At 42.3% G+C, this 22,606-nt stretch overlaps 2 protein-coding genes across 3 annotated transcripts in view; one reads left to right on the top strand and one right to left on the bottom strand.

Annotated features, from left to right (window-relative positions):
• On the top strand, positions 1-21,770 carry nsg1.L (neuronal vesicle trafficking associated 1 L homeolog). 2 transcript variants are annotated; one of them, XM_018228612.2, is made up of 5 exons: positions 1-299; positions 927-1,079; positions 4,761-4,877; positions 9,034-9,144; positions 20,225-21,770. In XM_018228612.2, exons 2-5 carry the CDS (start codon positions 951-953, stop codon positions 20,423-20,425), a joined length of 558 nt encoding a protein of 185 aa, XP_018084101.1. In that variant the 5' UTR covers positions 1-299; positions 927-950; the 3' UTR covers positions 20,426-21,770. The 2 variants fall into 2 exon arrangements, with proteins under 2 accessions (XP_018084101.1, XP_041443790.1); XM_041587856.1 differs by having other exon boundaries at positions 2-106.
• Positions 1,604-22,606, bottom strand: part of stx18.L (syntaxin 18 L homeolog) — a 153,597-nt gene continuing 132,594 nt past the window's right edge. The window contains exons 11-12 of the mRNA NM_001096210.1: positions 19,786-19,951; positions 1,604-1,821 (exon numbers count right to left, since the gene is read on the bottom strand). Coding sequence (NP_001089679.2) covers positions 1,763-1,821; positions 19,786-19,951 — 225 coding nt within the window. The 3' untranslated portion in view covers positions 1,604-1,762. The remainder of the gene's footprint in view (positions 1,822-19,785; positions 19,952-22,606) is intronic.

The following is a 22,606-nucleotide window of genomic DNA, read 5'->3' as shown; positions in this document are numbered from 1 at the left end:
GAGGAGGAGTGAGTGGTGGCCTCCAGGGGGCTCCTTTGTGTTGAATTCAGCAGCATCTGTAGCCTCCAAGCTGCAAACCCCTGGCTCCATGCAAATTCAGCCTTGTGTAAGTGTCAAGCCCTGCACCCTGTGTCTCCAGCCTCGTCCCACCGTTTCCTCCTGAGATCTGACGCTGCGGAGAGACATCAGTCGCACCCACATCTCCCCTGCCAGCCCAGCTCTCAAATCTCTCGCTGCTCCCCTCCCTCATTCACTGGCTGCTGCTCCATACATACAGCTCATTCTCTCTGTCCTGTTGGGTAAGTGAGCCTTCCTCTGCCTCCATGCTTGGCACAGCCTTATATTCTTTGTCCATGTCTCACGCACCATTGTACCATCACCAGCATAAAGCAGGGTCATACATTGTACCATCAGCATAAAGCAGGGTCATACATTGTATTATCTGTATAAGCATTTGCCATACATTGTACCATCAGCATAAATCCGCAGGCTCCTACATTGTATTATCAGTGTAACAGCTTTGTATACATGTATCCCATCCCCAGCACAAAGCATTGTCATACATTTATCAGCATAAAGAATTGTGACATCATTTCATCAGGCTGGAACAATTCATTTTCAGGAATGCCTGAGCAGTATGGATCCCAGTCTCTGAATTATTAAAGGGCTTCAGTTGAATCATTTCCTGATGTTGTAAGTGGGTGAGGGATGGTGGCTCCTTAGCCCCCCCCCCTTCAAAAGAGCTTTGATTGTGGGGTACCAGGCTCTATCCCTGCCATTGGGGCTGATGCTGCACCTCTTTTGTTTGGAGCACCTGGTTATTGCCATTCATTTGCACATTCCTGTTGCCTGACTGACTGGGGTGGGAGGGGGTGTTGCTGTGGAGGGGGGTCGTCCTGATCACATTCTGTATATTTTCTCTGCAGGGAGGCTCATTGTGTTGAGAAAAGATGGTGAAACTGGGGAATAATTTCAGCGAGAAAGGAGCAAAGCCTCCAATCTGTGAGGATGGATTTGATACAATCCCATTGATGACCCCTTTGGATGTCAACCAGCTGCAGTTCCCACCTCCAGACAAGGTAAGTACAGTATCCAGGCAGGGGAAGGCATCTGGGTTGGTGTCAGAATCATCGGTCCATGAGAATCCCCAGCGGGGCAGTAACCATGGATATTCCCAGGGGCGGCTCAGAGGGGGAGATCAGTCATTTTGACAATTACCTTTGTTGATGGCAGATAAATCAGTGCACATATCAGTAGCACCCGGTTATCTGCAGGAACATGAGGAACCTGTTATATAGAAATGACCTCCAAAGCTTTATCTAGAGGATCTGCAGCCCAACTCTCTCTGTGCCATATGGACTTGTCATCTATAAAACGTGCCCAGATCCACTGCCTCAGCAGCCATATTTAACAAAAGAAAGTGCACTTTAACCCATTGGCAGCCGGCAGGCATTGCAGTATTATAGCACAGTGCCTGGAAGGGCAGCCTGTTCCTTTAATTAGATAATTCAGCGTTATTGTGTAGATTTCCCATATATTTGTATTTGTTTTTACAGCAGTTATGGTATTCTCTGCTGAATTAATTTATACTTTAGGCAGAAAATGATGAAAGATTTGTTTATTGTCTGCGCAGAACAATTATTCTTTGCATGCATTTATGTTTACATGTGGGGGCTGCCATATTGCTTGATCCATCAGGACATTATTCACAGCTATCAATGTTATGCCCCTTCATTAATAGATTTCACCATTCTGCTGATGTCTACGAAGAAAGCCTGGGCCAGGGCAACAGTAGCAGCTCCCATGTATACGCAGTATTGTCTGTAAGGGAAGAAACAAATGAAATATATTTGCTGACTGTTCCTTAGTGGAGAGGAGGCAGCCATAATTACACATGTAAACCTGCACGGAATATGTTTGATTTTGGCAAATGTGGATTGGAGGGCTCCGGTCAATGCGCTGTCAGATATTATCGGCTTTTAGGCCTCATTACACCCAAGCACAGGGTGATGGAATCAATGGGCCGTGCTCTCTCCAAAGCCCTGTGCACATGCCATCAGACATTTGTTTCTAAATTAGGTGTAGTTTCCCTTGAATCAGCAATAAATATTCAGTAAAAGATATGAGTGTAGGTTATTTGTCCATATCCTCCCCTTCAGCAGCCACAAGCCGGCCTTTCTTTAGTCTTGGTAGGTAGTGATGGGCGAATAAATTTGCCAGATGCAAATTCATGGCGTATTTCCGTATTTTGCTGCCGGCGAATAAATTAGCAAAACTGCAGTGAAAATTAACCAGCGTCAAAATATTTTGGACATGCATTGGAAACGTCACACACGTCAAAACCGTTGCGCTGCAACATTATTTGGACAACCATTGACTTGCGAGAGTCAGAATTGACGCGTTTCCCAAATTTTTGCCCATTTTCGCAGAGAATTCGCAAATTTTTCGGCGAAATGGGACAAATTCATCCATCACTATTGGTGGGTCACAGAGCCCAATTCCCTGCTTGGGGGCTACATCAGTTTAACTACAACCTGCAGCTCTATAGCTGTTGTTAAATTACAACTCCCAGTTCCTTGTGACTGAGAGTTGTAGTTTAAAGGGCAACTATCGTGAAAATGAAAGTTTTATATAAACTTCAGCATAGTGAAATAAGAAACTTTCTAAATACAATCAATTAAATATTCTGCACTGTTTGTGAAATAATCAAGTTTATCTTCACTATTCCTCTCTCATCATCTGTTTCTTTTCATTCTGTCTTCATGCAGCAGTTGGGTGTCAGATATTAATTGACCGTTAGATCCAATATATCTTATAGGGGGGCTCCTTTTGCCTAGAAGATGTATTAGAGCTCACTCTATTAAACTCACCAGACATCATGTCTCTATACATGCAGAATTTGTGCAAAAGGCAGTTATTTTGTTTTGTTTGTACTGGAATCAGTTATTTGGATGAGCTCTTATACATCTGCTAGGAAAGGAACCCCCCTATAAGATATATTGGGTCTAACGTTCAATGAATATAAACTTGATTATTTCAGAAACAATGCAGAATGTTTAATTGATTGATTGTATTTATGATGAAGCTTATATTTTCATTTTCATGATAGTTCCCCTTTAATAACAGTTGGAAAGCCCTTATATAAAAATATGGGGGAACGTCTATACTTTTTCTCACTAAAACAAAGACTTGAGGCCCATGGTGGTCACCCCTGTAACCCTCCTCCCCCACCCTGTTCAAGAGCAGCCCTGCCCCCAGTGGCCATGTTTGGCATTACAGAACAATGACATTGGAATCATTTATTCAGTATCACAGAATCCACTGGACACTTATGTTTCTGGCTGCCCAGGAATCTATCAGGCCTGTTTGTACACCCCACCACAGGTAATTGGCACCCAGTTGACTCCCCTTTATCAGATCTGGGTGCCCTGTAACCCTGGCAACATAGGCTGTTAGCAATTTCTGTTAACGATGCCGGTTAGACATTCATAACGTGAAGTGTTGCTGATATCATTTTGCCTTACTATATAGATGCTACTTATTATAGGCATGGGACCTGTTACCTAGAATTCTCGGGATCTGGGGATTTCCAGATAACGGATTTTTCCGAAATTTGGACCTTCCTACCTCCTGTAAACATTAAATAAATCCAATAGGCTGGTTTTGCTTCCAATAAGGATTAATTAGATCTTAGTTGGGGTCAAGTACAAGTGACTGTTTTATTATTATAGGGAAAAAGAAAATGATTTCTGTAATTTGGGTTTTTCTGGATAAAGGGTTTTCTGATAACGGATCCCATATCTGTATTCACACAACCCTGTAGCTTTGTATGATACACACTATGCACAGTTACAGACAATACCCTCCACACCATCTCTTCTTATTGTACCCCATATACCACAGCTGTAACCCTGTCTTGCCTTGCTATACACTCTGCCCAACAGATTCGTTCCCATTAGTGATGGGCGTATTTGTCCTGTTTCGCTTCGCTGAAAAATTTTCGAATTTACCCGCATAATTTGTGAAACGATGAAAATTAGCGAAAACGTGAATTTTGACGTTTTGTGTCAATTTTGATGCCTGCGCTAAAGTCAATGGGCGTCCAAATAACGTTGACAGTAACGTTGTTCAAAATTTTGTTGATGCTGGCACATTTTCGGCAGCGAATTTTTGCAGCAGTTTTGAGAATTTATTCGCCAGGCGAAACGAGGAACTTCGCTGAGAATTCGCCTAGCACATTTATTCGCCCGTCACTAGTCCCCATATTTGTAAACTAAATCCCTACTCCAACTTAACTCATTATACTTACCATCCCATAGTTACAGCTCCAACAACTTACCTTACTATACACACAACCTTACAGTTCTACACCTTATTGCCTTACTATATACACTGTCCCTAGTTACAGTCCCTATATATACACAGCGCTGCGCAATATGTTGGCGCTCTATTAATACATGTTAATAATAATATATGCTGCCACCCCTACTGCCTTGCAGCCGCAGGCTGTACCTAATATAAGATGGGCAGGGGTGCAAAATAAATAGACACCACGTACCCCACCTACCTGCCCACTCTGCTTCTTGTCTTTGCTTGTGTGAGTCAGAATTACAGGGATGGGGTCTCGGCAGTGACTTTGTCGCTAGATGGCGCTGTTTCATTGCAGTTCAAAGGAACAGCAGACTTTCCATCTAGCGTATGTATACTCCTTCCTATTGGTGCCTTATTACACACTTTTATTTCCGTTTGTTTTTCCATAGGTGGTTGTTAAAACAAAGACCGAATACGAGCGGGATCATAAGAAAGGCAAATTCCGGGCCCCCAAGATTGCTGAATTTACTATCAGTGTCAGTGAAGGTGTATCTGAGAGATTCAAGGTAAGTGCTGAATAAAGTGCTTGTGTACAAGTTTGCCCTATGGGGCATAAGGACATGATACAATTTGTTGTGCACTTTGGGACTGTACTGCTGGAGGGCCTCAATCTGCTGCTCCCCCTCTATATCTGCAGCTGTGCCCTCCCTCTATCTTCAATAAACTTGGCTCATCTCAAATACGAATTCCGGCATAAAAATACAACCAGGCTGTGCAGTTTTGTTTAGACAAGTCTCCATGCAGAGTGTGTTTTCTACTCTGTAGTGTGTCAGGGGTGTGGCTTCTTCTCTCGCACAGCTTTGAATGATAGGAGGATGCACCTGCCAGTCACAGCTAAACATGGGGATAGTCCCACCCCTGTCATGCTACAGAACAAGAAGCACATTGTGCATGGAGAAGTGTCCAGTCTGGCCTGAGCCCAATACACAGTGGTCTGAATGGAAGAGGGGGAGGTCATCAAACAAGCACATCTTTGTCCAATTACAGTGGCCAGGGGGTGGGACCACTATGTTCATTTGGCCCCATATGCAAGTTTTTCCAATTACAATAAGTATTAATACGTATCATTACACTGTATATAGACTAATACCAACATGGCAGTCAGTGTGTGCCAGCTACTGTAATTAACATCAATATTGGCCTCATTGAAATATTTATTAAATTAGGGCCTCAATCCTTTCTATAGTTTCCTAGGCTCCTCCTCCTCTCCCCTCAGCCTTGCTCCGGACTGGCCAGAGGTGGATAATGGGAGCTGTAGTTCATTTCAGCTGGAAGGACTCATGTTGACTCTGAATTAAATCATTGGACATGAGAAACCTCTAGAGCGGGGGTAGGGTTAAGTGAGAAATGTGGGGTCCCTAGCAATGCAAGAAGGCAGGGTCAGGGGACCCTCTAGTTGTTTTTGGGTACAAAACCCACATCACCACTAACGCCACATAGACTGTAATGAGGCACGTGATTATGATGTTAATTTGACATTCTAAGACCTTCAAAGAACCGGAGAAAATCTTCCCAATTTGATGGCTGACTGCTCAGTTAATACCTTCATTCTATTGGCTACTTGAGTATCAGAGAAGGGAAATAAAACTGTGTTCCTTGATAACGCATTGCACCCACCAGCACTACTAAATATTCAGAGCTGTCATTATAAAATGCAAAGTGTCCTTCTTGTAGGGCCAGTTGATATATCCATGCCAGTTGACTGCACCATGTCATCTGTGGGGACATTAGTTGCACTATAGTGATCCTATATATTCCACAGTGATTTAGAGAGTGACGCTTACAATCTAAGACCCTGTCACATTCACACACTCTGTGGTCAATGTTATTAACCAGTTAACTGGCCTTTTTTGTCCTCTGAGTGTGGGAGGAATCCAGGATACATGCAGTAAACCCAACCAGATACAGGGAGAATACACATACAGATGGTGCCCTGGCTGGAATCGAACCAACAACCCCCAGCACTGCCAGCCTAGGTTCAATTCCAGCCAGGGCTCCATCTAGAGCGATTAGCATTAGTACCTTCAGGCACTGATTGCATAAAGTTTTCCTCATTTCCAGAACAGCCCCACCTACAAATTCTCAGATATGTTTTAATGAGTCAGTCTAATTAGTCAGAGTGTAAATTAGATGCTGTAATCCTCATTTTAAGAAGAATTCCCACTGGCCCTCAGGAGGATTATATAAAGAAAATGCAAAAATATATATTTTTAATATTCTTCCAACCTGGAATTCTGAATATAATTCTATCCATTTTATTCTATTGTGGCCTTTTTTAAAAAAATATTAAGAGTCAACGTGCTGAGGATGATAAATGTGATAAATCTATGGCCTCGCACCCCCCTCTCCTTATTAAGAATGTGTTTTTTTTTCATAGCACTTGTCACTTGGGGATTCAGTGAGGAGACTGCGTTGCTAGGATGTATTGCTAGGTAACCAGTGCATCATAGAAGGTGCTTTTTCCCGTGTGTCATGGTGATTGACAAGATAAACATCTCTTTAGGTCACCGGCCCTTATTAGGCTCTCTCCTTGGCTCAGGGAGACATAGGGGCTATCGTCCGCATTAAAAAGCATCTCATTGGAGACTTGCAGAGTATGTGCCGCTCGCTGCCCCCACTCCAAATTGCGAGACGATGAATAATTGATATTGCTTCATAAATATGGTAATTAAAAGGGGTGTCGCCTGGCGCTCCCTCCTGGGCCCTGGATAATTGGGAATCATCATGTTTTACTGCTGTTGTTGATTTCAAGAGACCTGAAGGATGTTTCTATAACAAAGACAAATATTTGCTGTAATTAAACGGCTTTATTGCATTTCGGGTGGCATTGCCTGGAGCTTTGTGTGAAGGTTCTTGGGGGGTGAAGGGTTGGAGGGAGCTGAAAGCAGCAATGGTCTCATTCTCATTAAACTGCTGGATTTTAAGGTGGCACAGAGGGATATAAGGACTGAGCCTCAGAATGAGCCCCATTGCTCGGAAAATATCCTTAATAAATTCCCCCACTGATTTTAGGCTATGGTTATACCCCACACGTACAGGGCCACAGTTTGGAGAGGTCACTATTCCCTGATACATTCCTGCATAATTGTACTTAGTACAGGTATGGGACCTATGATCCAGAATGCTCTGGACCTGGATAAGGGATCTTTCCGTCATTTAGATCTCAATACCTTAAGTCTGCTAAAAAAATATCATTTAAACATTAAATTAAGGATGTACCGAATCCACTATTTTGGATTCGGCCGAACCCCCGACTCCTTTGCGAAAGATTCATCCAAATACCAAATGTAATCAGAATTTACATATGCAAATTTACCTCCCCGCCCCTAATTTGCATGTGCTAATTAGGATTCGGGTTCGGCCCGGGCCGAATCCGAATCCTGCTGAAAAAGACCGAATCCCAAATCGAATCCTGGGTTAAATAAACCCAATAGGCTGGTTTTGTTTCCAATAAGGATTAATTATATCTTAGTTGGGATCAAGTACAAGGTACTGTTTTATTATTACAGAGAAAAAGGAAATCATTTTTAAAAATTTGAATGATTTGGTTAAAATGGAGTCTATGGGAGATGGAGTTCCTGTAATGCGGAGCTTTCTGGGTAATGGGCTTTACGGAAGTTTCATTTACGGCAGTGATTGTCTGACTATTTCAGTTTAAGCCCTTTGAGGTTTAACCATTGGTTAGTTCCCCCCTTAAACCATAAAATGAAATCCATTCAGCCATGGTTCCAATAACATCTAGCGCTGTACGTGAAATACATTTTCGTCTCAGATCTCATCCAGTAATAGCCTTCAGGCTGGGCCTTCCCTGCCACCACTCCAGTCCCACAGTTTGGCAACCACTGATATTTGGCCTCATTCAACTGGCCACACCCCTGGTGATGTCATAGCCGCCAGTCCTCCAGACTTCCTGTTTGGATATTATAACATAATAGGAGGGCTATGGGAAGTGATAAGGAAAGTTGTGTTGTGTTTTAATATTTCACTTGGATAAAATCCACAGAGAACTAAATTATCCATTAAGGCTGTGGCACATGGGGGGCTTTCTCTGCCTGCAAGTTGCTTCACCACCTCCCTCCGGAGACTATTATGGGATATTATTTGCTGACATGTTTACTACTGCACAGAGCTGTGTCCTCATATCAACCTTTCAGCCTTGTTTTATCTGTTCAGACCCCCTGATCAATAAAATGGGTGCATGCGGATATGTGGGGTGTCAGCTCTTCTCCTGAGCCTTTGGGTAGCTGGTTATACAGCCTATGACTCACATAGAGTGTCAGCTTGTTAGAGAGTGTCAGGCAGATGCCAGGACGTGAGCACAGCCATTGTTGTTCTTGTCCGGGTGAATCTGCCCAGTGATTCAGATGTTGCCAGTGTGTCCCTCAGCGTATGTGGCCCTCAGTCTGTTTCACAGTAACACCATATGGTACCAGTCAGTCCATGTGAAACAGATAAATGCTGCTGGATGGCTCCGGGCATTTACATGAGAATCAAAGCTCTCTGTGTCCTGCTATTTGCTTCTCTTTATCTCTGTTATACAGTCAGCGACGTTGCACCAACAAACCCAATGCAAAATGTATCAGATTCTGATTTTGAGATTAGCATAATTATATTTTTATATATTTGTTTATTATATTGCTCATTTATCTGTTCTTCTTATAGGTTACAGTTCTTGTCCTGTTTGCTCTGGCGTTTCTGGCCTGTGTCGTGTTCCTGGTTGTCTACAAGGTGTACAAATATGACCATGCCTGTCCTGAAGGCTTCGTGCTTAAGGTAAGGAGCAAAATAAACTTAAAACTCCCTATTAGTTCTCAGCAGCCTTTTATATGGGATAGAATGTCTTCATACCCACTTCTAACCCACCCTTCCCAACTCAACGAGGGTGCAGTTGGTGGGGACCCCTCTGAACCACCTTCTCATACTAGAAGGAGTGTTGGGTTCCATATACATATATGTATATGTATATGAATATAGTGCCGGATTTCTTTTCCAGAACTTACTGTCATTTGCTTGGGACTTCAGGCTTCTCAATGGCATCTTCATGAATGTTGTGATTGAATCCCAACAACTTGTCATTGGTCATCTTCTTCCCATTTGCCCTTTGGTTTGGCCAAGCATAATTGTCCTTTTTTCCCAATGAATTGGGTCCTACAATAAAGTAACAAACAATTAATCTTATTATTTGTACTTTAAGTGAAAGGACAGGTTGGCTCAAGCTAAGGATCTTCTTGTTCCTTGTAAAGTCCGCAGTATTCTAAATGCCTCTTCAGTATCCAGCTTTCTAATCCATAAGTCACAGAACAAACAAAAGCCGGGACAATTCTTTATTTTTTGAAATCTGTCAAAAGGTGTTTCCAACTTCTATGCCGTCACCACGTAAAATTAGTTGTCATAATCTTGTCCTTGAAATGTATCTTTAACGCATTTTGCTCATCCTTCATTTACAAATGTGTTCCATCAGCATACTTATTAGTCCTCCGCCAGCCTTACTTCTCTAATATGTACCGGTTGACTATGTCTTGTGATAGTATCCAGTACATTTGACAGTCTGAAATGGGTCTGTTTCTCCATTTTCTGTCTTCTGTGCCTTGTAGCCCAATGTAGAGGTTCCTCAAGGAGAAAAATAAATGATTTAGTACTTTCCATGGTTACTGATCCTACCCTAGTCTTGCACCAGTGTTGCGGTCCTAAATGTGCTCACTGTCCAAACTAATCTCATTTCTCTTTGTAAGGAGTACCCAAAAATAACTAAACTGGGTTTCCTTTTGCCCCTGCTTAGCAGTGAGTTGAAGAATCAGTGCCGGTACATTAGCCCTCTAGGTCTTGTACTCTAAAAATAAAACACTGCATATGTTAAATAAAAGCAAGAGAAGTAAGATAAGATGAGCAACCTAAGAGTGTTGGAAACCTTAATGGTCTCTCACCCCAACACCTAAACCACAGATCTGAGGTTAGTTTAGGTTGAGGGTTCCCATAAGCACACACAGGGGGTAGATGGATTCCTGAAGGCGTGAGCTGAGTTGCCGCCCATTCCCGCGATGGAAGGGGCCCTAAAATTGTCTTGGCTGGGGGTTGGCACATGTAAGTTATGCCAGTAATCGGGCGACTTGACTCATATAAAGGTTTTTGCTATAAGGGCAATGTCTGATGGGATGGTTTGTTGTTCATGGGAGATCACCTCTCTTGTGGAAGAAAAAGCACCCAAAAATACCTTTTAATCCAGAAGAAATGGAATTGCTACATGTAAAACACTTTACTTGTGGTCGATCCAGAAGAGGCATTTTCCTCTGATCCCCCTGGATTGCTGCATGTGAAGTGTTTTCCATGCGCCTATTCTATTTCTTCCTGATTAAAAGGTATTTTCGACAAGTTGTTACCTCAGGAGATGATGGGCCTTAGCAACATGGTGTTTAGTTGGTGAATCTGCTGCAGACCTTTCTTAGGGACGTAGTTACTTGTTATGCGTTGATTATTGGCGCTGTAGCCGCTCTCTCAGATAAATCAACATGTTTTCTGCTAAAATAAATGTGCAGCTGAACACTGAATGATCAAGGTTGAAGCAGAGATTTATCATTGAGCTAACTAAATGGAAAGTACCGTTATGACCTTCTCAAATGCACAGCTACGGCCCAGCCGCATCGATTAGACTGTGAGCTTAGAGCGCTCTGCTAGCAGCCTGCTATAGGGACGTGCTCTTACCCAGCATCCATTGCTTGCTCAGCGCTGTCCTATCAACATTTTTGAGGAGCCTTGCTGGTGACAGGGCAGTTTCTAGTCCAATGGAAAGTGGTGGGGGAGTAATAATTTACAGGCAGAACCCTGCATAACTAGATATTACTGGGCCCCACAGCAAATAATTTTTCAGGTCCCCAAAATAGAGGTTGACCGGTTTTACCAATATTTATTGAACTTGTATATGAATTAGGGCCTTGTGGAGCCCCTGTGATTGTGGAGCCCCCTATACCTTCTGACCCCCCTGCAGCTATATTAGTGTAGTTGCACGAGACCATGTGATCCCACGGAGACTTTATTTTATCAGTCACTGCAGCAGGAACAGAGAGCTCAGCAAGTTGCACATTGTAAGGTACAAAGAGCGGCACAGAATGTTCCAGCCTGCGGCCTCGTCCCACTCACACCTGCACACAGAAGCCTAATGATTGCTTGTTCTGTCACTCACCTCCTTGACTTAAATATGAAATAACGGCATTTTGAAACACTTGTCTTTCAGTTTCCACGTAAACACTGGCTTACAGAACTAGTACAACGTGTGGCCCTTTCTTTCTATAGTGAGGTTACGTACAGTAGAGGACCGCAATTTGGAAGTTTTATGGCTTCTTTCAGTTGTCTAATGATTTCTTTCTTTCTAATGATGCTGTAATGGGAAAATCCAGGTAAATCCAGTGTTGGACTGGGCCACAGAGAAACAAGGAAAAACCTGATGGACCCCAGCCTTCAAGGGCCCACCCCTGCTTCCATGACTGGACCATCCCATCTCCTCTCCCTGGCCAGTAGTGATTTCCCCGACTCACAACTGATAACCACCCGCCCTGACTTCCGGGTTCCTTTTATAGACCTGGGCTGACCTGCCCTGCTGATGATGTCACAAAAGGGGCAGGGCGAGCAGGCGCATCGTCTATAAAAGAAGAACCTGAAAGTCGGCATTTGAAGGGGACAGCAGGAGAAGAGCCACCCGCGCTGAGGAGTGCGAGATCGGCCCGAACCAGCCCGACCCGCGGGTAAACTCACGGGTATTGGCCCAGCCCGCACATCACTACCGGCCAGATGTTATCACAGTGCACGCCTGCGGGGGGGGGGGGTGGAGTGGTGAAAGGTTGGGCACTAGGTGGAGGGACCTTCTGTTCATACAGAAGGCCCTTTGAGACCCACTCCCCTGACACCCCAGTTGGACCCTGTATAAAACTGCTAAATGAGAAATCTTGGTCCATGTGATACAGTCAAACCTCGATTACTTTTAGTTTTTCTTGGATTTTAAATTTTTTACAGTCCATTCATGTACGAGTGCATTTCAATGGGAGCTTTCCCAGGTTTTAAGTCAGTTTTCCTGCATTTTATGCCATCATTTTAGCCCACTTTAATTAAAAACCCCACTGTTTATCCCAGGTAAATGTTAGTTTTCCCACATTTAGGGCGTTATTTATCAAACGTCGAATTTTAGAGCTATGTGAGCTTTTTCAGACCTGCAATGAACTCGAATGGATTCTAATTGAAGAGACTTGAATTTAAAAAACTCGAATCAGTGAATTCGAATTGATCGAGTTTTCAGCAGAAAAAAACTTGAATGCTTGAATTGAGTTTTCGAGCAAAACCCACCTAAAAAACTCGAACATCATGAAGGCTATTAACATCTTCAAATGGTCCAAGGGACCTCTCCCATAGTGGTACTTTGCTCCCTAATGCCTGGCGAATTTGCGCTCTGGCTGATTGGGCGTAACTACGCAAATTCACTAAGATGCGGATTTTACTGAACGTTACCTCTTGCGCCAGACTTGCCTTCGCCACCTCAGACCAGGGAAGTGCAATAGAGTAGATAGGAGTTCCTCAAAAAATAGTTGAAAATTTTTCTATGTCCCAAAAAACGCTGGCGACTTCCCCCCTACATTTCCTAACATATGGCACATAAACTATACACTGGACTCATGTGTAGGGCAATATAACAACTTTATTTTATTTTATTAAGGTTCCCTGGGCTTGTGTAGTGTAATGTATTTGCTGCACATAATACGTCCATTCAACTTTAACTTCCCGCCGTATGCAAATTAGGCAATGCTAAGCAACTTCGCCAGCATTCAGCGTTGTCCTGGTGAATCTACGCCTGGCGAAGTGTTGTGCTGTGAGCGAAGTCTTCTCTGGCGAATTTTCGGAGGTTAGTGAATTTGCCCCATTGACGGGTTATAGATTAGATTTAGTTTTTTTGGATTCCAACTATTTGCAGGTTTCTTGGTCACAGACAACATGTGATCATCAGGCCACACCCCTTTTGGCGGCTTGTTGTAATGACATGATAAACACAATAGGACTCCAGTGGGAGGTGATTAGGAGATAGTGAGGGGCACGTGCCACCCTGAGGCCACCTAGTGGATACTGTCCCTGTACTTCTTAGTTTCTTTGTGTTGGAGCAGGTCAGCGCAGCATCAATAGTACAGAAGTTCTGATTTAAGAAATGGAATTTGAGCAGCTTTTCTAAGAGCCCCCACCTATTCCCACTGTGCTAATGGAGTTCCAGGCACAAGTCAACAATGAGGGAACATGAGGAACAGTGGATATTGAGCCGCACTCACGATTCACCCCTGTATAGAGCTGCCATTTGACATTTACCTCTGTGATTATAAAATATTCTACGATCAAATATTTTCCTTTCATTCTGGTAACATTTAACTTGGATGTGATTAAATAGCAAAGACAGTGATATCCGTCTTTCTGCAGCTCAAGGCTAACATCACAAGAACAAGTATATGAGGTTCTTCCCATGACTCCATCTCTTTGCTTTCTCCGATGGGGTGGGAGTCTGGACATATTTTTTGGAAGGGGGCCCAGTCTGACAATCTTCTACCACTGGGTAACCACAAAAGTAAAGAAGTATATACATAGGGCCGTGTATAAGGCCTAATGCTACTGAAGAAAAATGAAGGCAGCCCAACTGGATATTTCACAAGAAGAATGGATAGAATGATGATAGTATGGGCAAATGCATGAAGATCTGCTCATTTGGGGAGGTTGCCACTACTGCAAACCTTTGGCCACCCAGTTGGGGGTGATCTAATAAGATGGCCAAGATCACGTAGTGAGTCCACTCAGACTCATTAGAATTGAACAACATCCACAGCTTAATTGTGTCACCACACTAAGGAGATTTGCTGGCAAATTATCAGAGGCCTGTTGGAGTTGTCATGGTCTTGGCCCTTCAAATAGGCCAATGAAACGCTGACTCATCAGTCATTCCAGTAAGAGTCCATTAAGAACTTCACAATGTGGGATAGTAATGTCAGGCTCCATTCTCAGGAAATTAATCATCTATTCATCCACCCATATATCTTTTTATTGTCTATCTATCTATCTATCTATCTATCTATCTATCTATCTATCTATCTATCATCTGTCTATCTATCTATCTATCTATCATCTATCTATCTATCATCTGTCTATCTATCTATCATCTATCTATCTATCTATCATCTATGTATCCATCCATTGTCTATCTATATATATCTATCTATCTGTATTCATCTTCTGACTGTTTATGATCTATCCATTCATCCATTATCTATCTATCTATCTATCTATCTATCTATCTATCCATCCATTGTCTATATTTCCATCCATTATCTATCTATATATCTATCATCTACCAGTAGCCATCATCTGACTTTCTATCTATCATCTATTTATCCACCTATCCATCCATTGTCTAACTATCTTTCTAGCTATGTATCCATTGTCTATCTATCCATCGTCTGTCTATCTATCTATCTATCTATCCATCCATTGTCTATCATCTATCTATCTATCTATCTATTTATCTATCTATCATCTACCTGTATCTATCATCTGACTGTCCATCCATCCATCCATCCATCCATCTATCTATCTCTATCTATCTATCATATTCAGCTATGGGCGCTCTATTTAATGCTATATTTATAACACTATTTTCCTGCTCAGATACAACTAACATGGGCTACACGTGCACCAAAACCGTTTTCCTTTGATTTGATGTCACATTTAATTTGCTGATGGATTTATCTAGACGGCCGCAGACTGACGCCTCTTTGTTCTAATTTGAAAGGAAATTCACTGCATGAGTTTTCTATGCGACAGTTTCATCCAACAAACCTTAAACAAACATTAATGAACAGCGGCAATTAATAAGCAGAGAGAAGCTTTTGACAGAGCTGCTCATGGCTAAATAGTCCCTGGTGGAATCTCTGGCAGCAGAAGACACTGTTCCATCAAAACATCAGTTAAACAGAGACTTGGTTTTAAAGTAAGAAATGACTGAGAATTTCAAGGCCTGAGTTTGTGAAATCCTACCGGAAAAGAATCCAGAGATCATAAGCGCAACATGGGCTCATCCATAATTGTGTCCCAGGGGTGGGAATGGGCTGAGACTGGATATAGTCGTGCATTAAATAGAGATTCAGTATTATTATTATTACTAACATGGATTTATAAAGTGCCAACATAATCTGCAGCAAAGGTGTATCCTTCACTGAATACTGGGGCTACTGGGGTGAGTGGGCGGGGCTTGGGTGAATAATAGGTGGGGTTTGGGCATAATGGGGCATTACTTGGGTGGTTTGGGGTCGTGGTGATGCATACAAGGGCCATTTTATTCTCTTGTACTTGTCCCAGTTGTACAATGGGTTAATAATTGGGGCCCCTGTGGGGGAAGAACCCTGTTAACTTTCTAGTATGGGGCCCCATAATTCCTGATGGCAACCCTTGCATTGGCTCTAGGCTGATTGACCGTAGGCTGATTGGGGTCCCCAAGGCCAGAATATTTTTGGCAAAGCTTCAGGTGATATTGCTAAAAAAAACCTGTCCCACTGTATGCACAAATGAGATTAGATTGTAAGCTTCACTGGGGCAGGGACTGGTGAAAGATGTACAATCTTTGTTTAGCACCGCAGAATAAATGACAATATTAATACATTCCAGCTGTGATACGAAGTCTGTTCTGAATTATAAACCACGACTGGAAGGTTTTGGAGAGGAGATTGGGATCTGGGCAGATTAATATTTCTAAATGGGGATATTAGGGGTTTTGGAGCGTATATATTATTTATTTCATTGATTGTTAGGTCAACAACAGCTGCATGCCAATGCATTGGATATTACCCAGAAACCCCTGTGACAGCTTAAGATGTAGTTCAACTAAAGCTATAGAGCCCACGTTAATCAGCCATTCATTTCAAAGTGGTTTTCCATTTCTCTAGCTCCAGGCCTGGCGCAGCGTGAGACAAGGACAATATCATTTATGATTCTGTTACCGTACAAATAATGACAAGGAAATATTTATCCTCCCATACACTATATCAATTTGTCCCTCTCTGACTGCAGCTGATACAGTCACTGTCTAAATGCTCAATAACTCGCCCATCCATCAGCTTCAGCAGCAATGTCTGCCCCATGTCAGGCCCAATTAATCACATTTCTGAAGTAAATGAAGCACATTAGCCGGGCAGTTCATTATTATGCACACGCAGCAGCAGGTATCACAGTGGGAATGCATCGCTGCAGTATCTCCCCAATGGACTGCATAGATAGATAGACAATGGATGGATGGACAGATAGACAATGGATGGATGGATAGACAGATAGATAGACAATGGATGGGTAGCTGGATAGATAGACAATGAATGGATAGATAGACAATTGATAGATGGATAGATAGACAATGGATGGGTGGATAGACAGATAGACAATGAATGGATAGACAATTGATAGATGGATAGATAGATAATGGATAGACAATGGATGGATAGATAGACAATGGACGGATAGATGGATAGATAGACAATGAATGGATAGATAGATAATGGATAGACAGATAGACAATGGATGGATAGACAATTGATAGATGGATAGATAATGGATAGACAGATAGACAATGGATGGATAGACAATTGATAGATGGATAGATAGATAATGGATAGACAATGGATGGATAGATAGACAATGGACGGATAGATGGATAGATAGACAATGAATGGATAGATAGATAATGGATAGACAGATAGACAATGGATGGATAGACAATTGATAGATGGATAGATAATGGATAGACAGATAGACAATGGATGGATAGATAGACAATGGATGGATAGATGGATAGATAGACAATGGATGGATGGATAGACAATGGATGGATAGACAGATAGATAGACAATGGATGGATAGATGGATAGACAGACCATGGATGAATAGGTAGACAATGGACAATAGACAGACAATATCAGGCCCAATTAATCAAATCTGAAGTTAATGAAGCATATTAGCCAGACGCATATTAGAGTTATGAGTATGGTTCCAGGTAATCTGCTTCTCAAAGGCAAAATGTCCTTATAACAGATAAATGGTTTATTATTGTGCTTTCTCAAGCTAACATTTTCCCACTGCAAAGAATTAAAGCATGCTGTGTGTCAGTAGTGACTCATACTGGAATCGGCCAATCCGCGCAGGCAAAATCTGTCAGTGACTCATAGCAGAAAAGAAAAAATGTTGGGTTGAGGAACTCACAAATACATAATACAAACCAGCTGAAATAATAAAAGACTATATTGACATTTTATGTTCAAGTAAAATGGTGCAGTGATGAGTTTTTTTAACGGAAATGTAAACCTGCTAAACATATTACAGGTACGGGACTCTGGTATGCAGAATGCTCAGTCTTATCTGGGTTTTCCAGATAAGGGATCTTTCCTTAATTTGGATTGCCATATTTTATGTCTACTAAAAAACATTAATTGAAACCAATAGGATTGTTTTGTTTCCAATAAGGATTAATTCTATTGTAGTTGGGATCAAGTTCAAGATACCAGTGATGGGTGAATTTGTCCCGTTTCGCTTCGCCACTAAATTTGTGAATTTTCCGTAAAATTCACAAAACGGGCGAAAAATTAGCGAAATGCAAAATTTGATGCCAGCGACAATTCACCAGTGTCAAAATTGACTACTTCGACGCCGGCAACATTGGACGCCCATTAAAATCAATGGGCGTCCATTAATCGTCGGCGGTGTCTAAATTGTCGCTGGCATCGGTACCGGCGTTGCCGGCGTCCAAAAAACTTTGATGCCAGTGTCAGAACCGTCGCCGGCCTCAAAGTTTTTCTGACGTCTGTAAATTTTCGGGGGAAATTCGCAAATTTATTCGCGCCTGGCGAATAAATTCGCCCATCACTACAAGGTACTGTTTTAATATTACAGAGAAAAAGGCAAAATGTTTAGAATTATTTGATTACAACGGAGTCTATGTGAGAAGGCCATCGCGTAATTCAGAGCTTTCTGGATTATAGGTTTCCCGATAATGGATCCTATACCTGTACTGTTCCGTTTTCAAGATATTAGCAGTTATAAAAGAATCTGAATAAAATGCAATCATTCCCACCAAAATATGGTGGAATATTTTAAGTTATCTACTTTGCTGGATATAAACTCCAGGATTATTTTTAGTGTGGTCACAATAACAAGTCTTCTCATGGGACTCGAGTCCTACTTGAGTTACTGTGGAAGAAAGGTAGAGATAGGGTTGATCCTGGTGGCAGTTGGGGAGTACTAGATACTAGTGTCCTATTGTACAGTCATGGATGTCTTCTCATGAAACCATTCTTCATCGTGAAACAATTATACTTTTTATAGACTTAAACCGCTTATTATTGCAGTAGAACCTTCCTGAATCTTGCCGAGCTTAGAAAGAGATGGGGAAAGGATACTGGAACACGCTTGAATACGTTTACGGTAATGGAACTAGAAGGCATTTTTAGAGAAAGGCATCTCCTTGGGTCTAGCGATGAATCACTGAGCTGTGCTACCAACCTCTGTTGCCCAAGGCTTAGGAAAATGAATTGTTGAAAACTCTCATTCCTCTTCACTGAATCCATTGCAAATCCTTGTTTTGGAGATTGGCATTTGTCTACCAGCCCTTTCTCCAAGATAAGACTTTACTATGTGTACGTGCCGAACAACTGTGGGGTTAGACACTTCAAGGGTTGGCGTTGTGGTGGTGGGGAATCTGAAGACTTGTTTGGTTCTAAATTACAACAGGCTCAGCTGGGGTCCTCGTTCTAAAGACATTTACGACTGAATGATTTGTACATCAATGTTTCTCTATGGCTGTAACCTTGCTTGGGCTAAAGTGGGACCTAAACCATAGATTAGCCTTCCAATGGGGGCCTGAACTGAAACATTCTGACTGCTACTGCATAGGCTTTGTACAAGGGCAATGAAAGATTTGTATACATTTTATTACAGGGAAGTACTGCGCAGTATGTGGCTTTCTAGTTCACCTTCCACCTAGGGTTCCAATGTAGTTGCCGGTAATTTGTAATACACTTAAAAAAAGCCCTTGGCCCGCCACAATTCGCTCAGAATTTACCTTTTTTTCCAGGCTTCTGGCTATAGCGTGTTGCTCTGCCCCTTTTGCATCACTGAGTGTGGCTCCGCCCCTTTTGCGTCATGGACTGCCCTCTTTTGTTCCCGTCCCCACCGGCCGGTAACATTGTTTAGAAAAGGTGGCAACCCTACTTCTACCAGACCCCATCAAATCTCATTTAGGGTTCTCTTCTCTGACTCATCAATCAGCATCGCACTGGGTGGCCGGAGCCCAATAGACACCCCCCCCCAGACACAAACCCCCTGTCCAAGACACAACCCCCCTCCGCCCCCCCCCGTGCCTACCTTCTTCTTCTTGCGGCAGTGCCGGTGGCCAGGGAGGGAGGTCGGAAGCCGCGCCAAAGGTTTCACACAGGGAGCGGATCTGGACTGATGACGGCCGGAGCCCACAGGGTTTTTGCCCGGTCTTCCGCCGGCCCAGTCCGACCCTGCTATCAATGGACAAAACCAGCTGTTTAGAAAGGAACAGACACAGCTTTCAGTTACATTTACAAATCACTTTAAAACCAATGAACACGATGAAGTTAAATTTTGAATTAATTTAGAATTTAAATTTGGGTTTCTAGTGATACTATTTTATTCAGTTGGGGTTAGAAATGTGCATTTTCCACATATTTACTACTTAGGACTCCGATGGCCATGAAGCACCATGATCAATAAATACGAGTGACTCTCTAGAGATAAAGTTTGTCGGTTCATTGATTCCATCTTTTTCCTTCCTCAGAACAATCGATGCATTCCGGCAGCCCTGGATAACTACTACACCGAACAAGAACCCAGCGCCCAAGGGAAGTTTTACACGGTCATCAATCATTACAACCTCGCCAAGCAAACCATCACGCGCTCCGTGTCCCCGTGGATGACCGTTCTTTCGGAAGAGAAACTGTCCGAGCAAGAGACCGAAGCTTCCCAGAAGTCTGCTTAGCCTGATCGCCGCGCGTTTTGCAATGTTAGGGGACTGAAACGGAACTTTTCAAAAGTAACTGCTTGTTTGCCTCTGGTAGCCAAGCGGTTAACGGTAATTTAGAGGTAACTCGTATTTATGGTAAAAAAAAAAAAAGCGCTTCTGTTAACTGGTATTGCTGTGCACACATAACTGTACAGATCATTCATACAGTAGGTACATCAATGTGAGGGCAACAAAAGCCGTCATTTATTTGCTCAATCGTTTCACACCGATGAAACCCGCAGTTTTCTTTATTTTTTTCTGGTTATGGATTTGATGAGAGGGAGATTGAAGAGATGGTTACGAAGCTCTAAGAGGTTAGCGTAATGGTGTTTGTTTAAGTAAGCCAAGGGCGCTACGGACTGGTTTGTCTTGCGAGTAATCTATGAAAGAAGTAAATATACCAGAGGATTTCATAGGATAAAGTATCTGCTAAGGAATGTCCCTATTTCTATTAGATTGACTGCAAAAAGATTGGGCAGAAGACGACCATGAAGCCCATCGTTTTAATACAGATCTTTCAGCGCGGAAAAGGAATAAAACCAATGGGACAGTTTTATTAGGATATGGGGGAGGGGGAACCCAATGAATACATTCTAAATATGAGTTTTACACTAAAGGTCCAATCCATCTCTCCACGACGATGAACACTTTTTTCCGATTTGATGTTTTTTCTAGTTTAGTCGAGTAGCAATATACTGAATCATGTGCGAGTGTTTTTGGCTCATGTTGTGACGATATAAACCGAGGAACCCCGGCGCCTTCTTCATAGTAGGTCTTGATAAATCATGTTTCCATAGCCCCACGGCAACCCAATATTTTTATATTCAGATCAATAAATAATTAGGAAGCCTAGACAAGTCAGGAGTTTTATTTCCACTATAAAATGACAATTTGGCAGAGAACGATCAACGGCAGAATTTTTTTTTTTTCTTCTCCTCACCGAGGAAAAGTAATTACACAGTCGAGAGAGTAAAATCTAAAAGACGCAGGTCCAGCAATACATGGCGGGTATTTAAGCCAAGGCTGAAGGATTTGGATATGCAGTGAGATGTAACAGAAGACAAACTGACAGTGGGATATTGCTTTCTAGATGTGTATATACCGCTTTGTTGGAAATAATATGTTTTGTAGGGGTGAAGCAAGAACAAAAAAACTAAAGATGAACCTCAGCGGAAGATCTAAAGGTTTATCCTGTTGTTCCCAATACTCAATAGATATTTTTTGATCAACATCTTCACTTTTAGACTCGATAAGGTCTTTTCAATGTAAGAATGAAGTGGGATCTTTTTGCCTCTCCTTTTGTACAATAGGTCCATGTTGTGTATAGGTCGGATGTCAGTGGAAGTAACCCACTTGTCCGTAGGTTTGGATATTGGGTGAAAGGGATACTGTCATGGGAAAAAACATTTTTTTCAAAATGAATCAGTTACTAGTGCTGCTCCAGCAGAATTCTGCACTGAAATCCATTTCTCAAAAGAGCAAACAGATTTTTTTTATATTCAATTTTGAAATCTGACATGGGGCTAGACATATTGTCAATTTCCCAGCTGCCCCAAGTCATGTGACTTGTGCTCTGATAAACTTCAATCTCTTTACTGCTGTACTGCAAGTTAGAGTGATATCACCCCCTCCCTTTTCCCCCCCAGCAGCCAAACAAAAGAATAATGGGAAGGTAACCAGATAGCAGCTCCCTAACACATGATAACAGCTGCCTGGTAGAGCTAAGAACAACACTCAATAGTAAAAACCCATGTCTCACTGAGACACATTCAGTTACATTGAGAAGGAAAAACAGCAGCCTGCCAGAAAGCATTTCTCTCCTAAAGTGCAGGCACAAGTCACATGACCTGGGGCAGCTGGGAAATTGACAAAATGTCTAGCCCCATGTCAGATTTCAAAATTGAAATCTGACATGTTTGCTCTTTTGAGAAATGGATTTCAGTGCAGAATTCTGCTGGCGTAGCACTATGAACTGATGCGTTTTGAACAAAACATGTTTTCCGATGACAGGATCCCTTTAAGAATGATAAAGAACTGCTATGGCTGAATCCATTCAGGATTGCCCATGAATATAAGGCTGAATCCATTATTTCCTATGAATATACAAAACATGAAAATCTGAGCCATAACGTGAGTGATAAAGACCCGTGAATATTG

Source organism: Xenopus laevis, chromosome 1L, assembly GCF_017654675.1.
Source record: "Xenopus laevis strain J_2021 chromosome 1L, Xenopus_laevis_v10.1, whole genome shotgun sequence".
Taxonomy (NCBI): Eukaryota; Metazoa; Chordata; class Amphibia; order Anura; family Pipidae; genus Xenopus; species Xenopus laevis.
Note: the sequence above shows the minus strand (reverse complement) of the source record. Positions and strands in the feature narration are given on the sequence as shown.

What these genes read in the sequence shown, in the direction of transcription:
- nsg1.L (XM_018228612.2), top strand. Translation starts at nt 951, where the DNA reads ATGGTGAAACTGGGGAATAATTTCAGCGAGAAAGGAGCAAAGCCTCCA. An exon ending in GTGTATCTGAGAGATTCAAG is followed by an intron (nt 4,878 to 9,033) that starts GTAAGTGCTGAA and finishes TTCTTCTTATAG; the next exon opens with GTTACAGTTCTTGTCCTGTT. An exon ending in CTGAAGGCTTCGTGCTTAAG is followed by an intron (nt 9,145 to 20,224) that starts GTAAGGAGCAAA and finishes TTCCTTCCTCAG; the next exon opens with AACAATCGATGCATTCCGGC.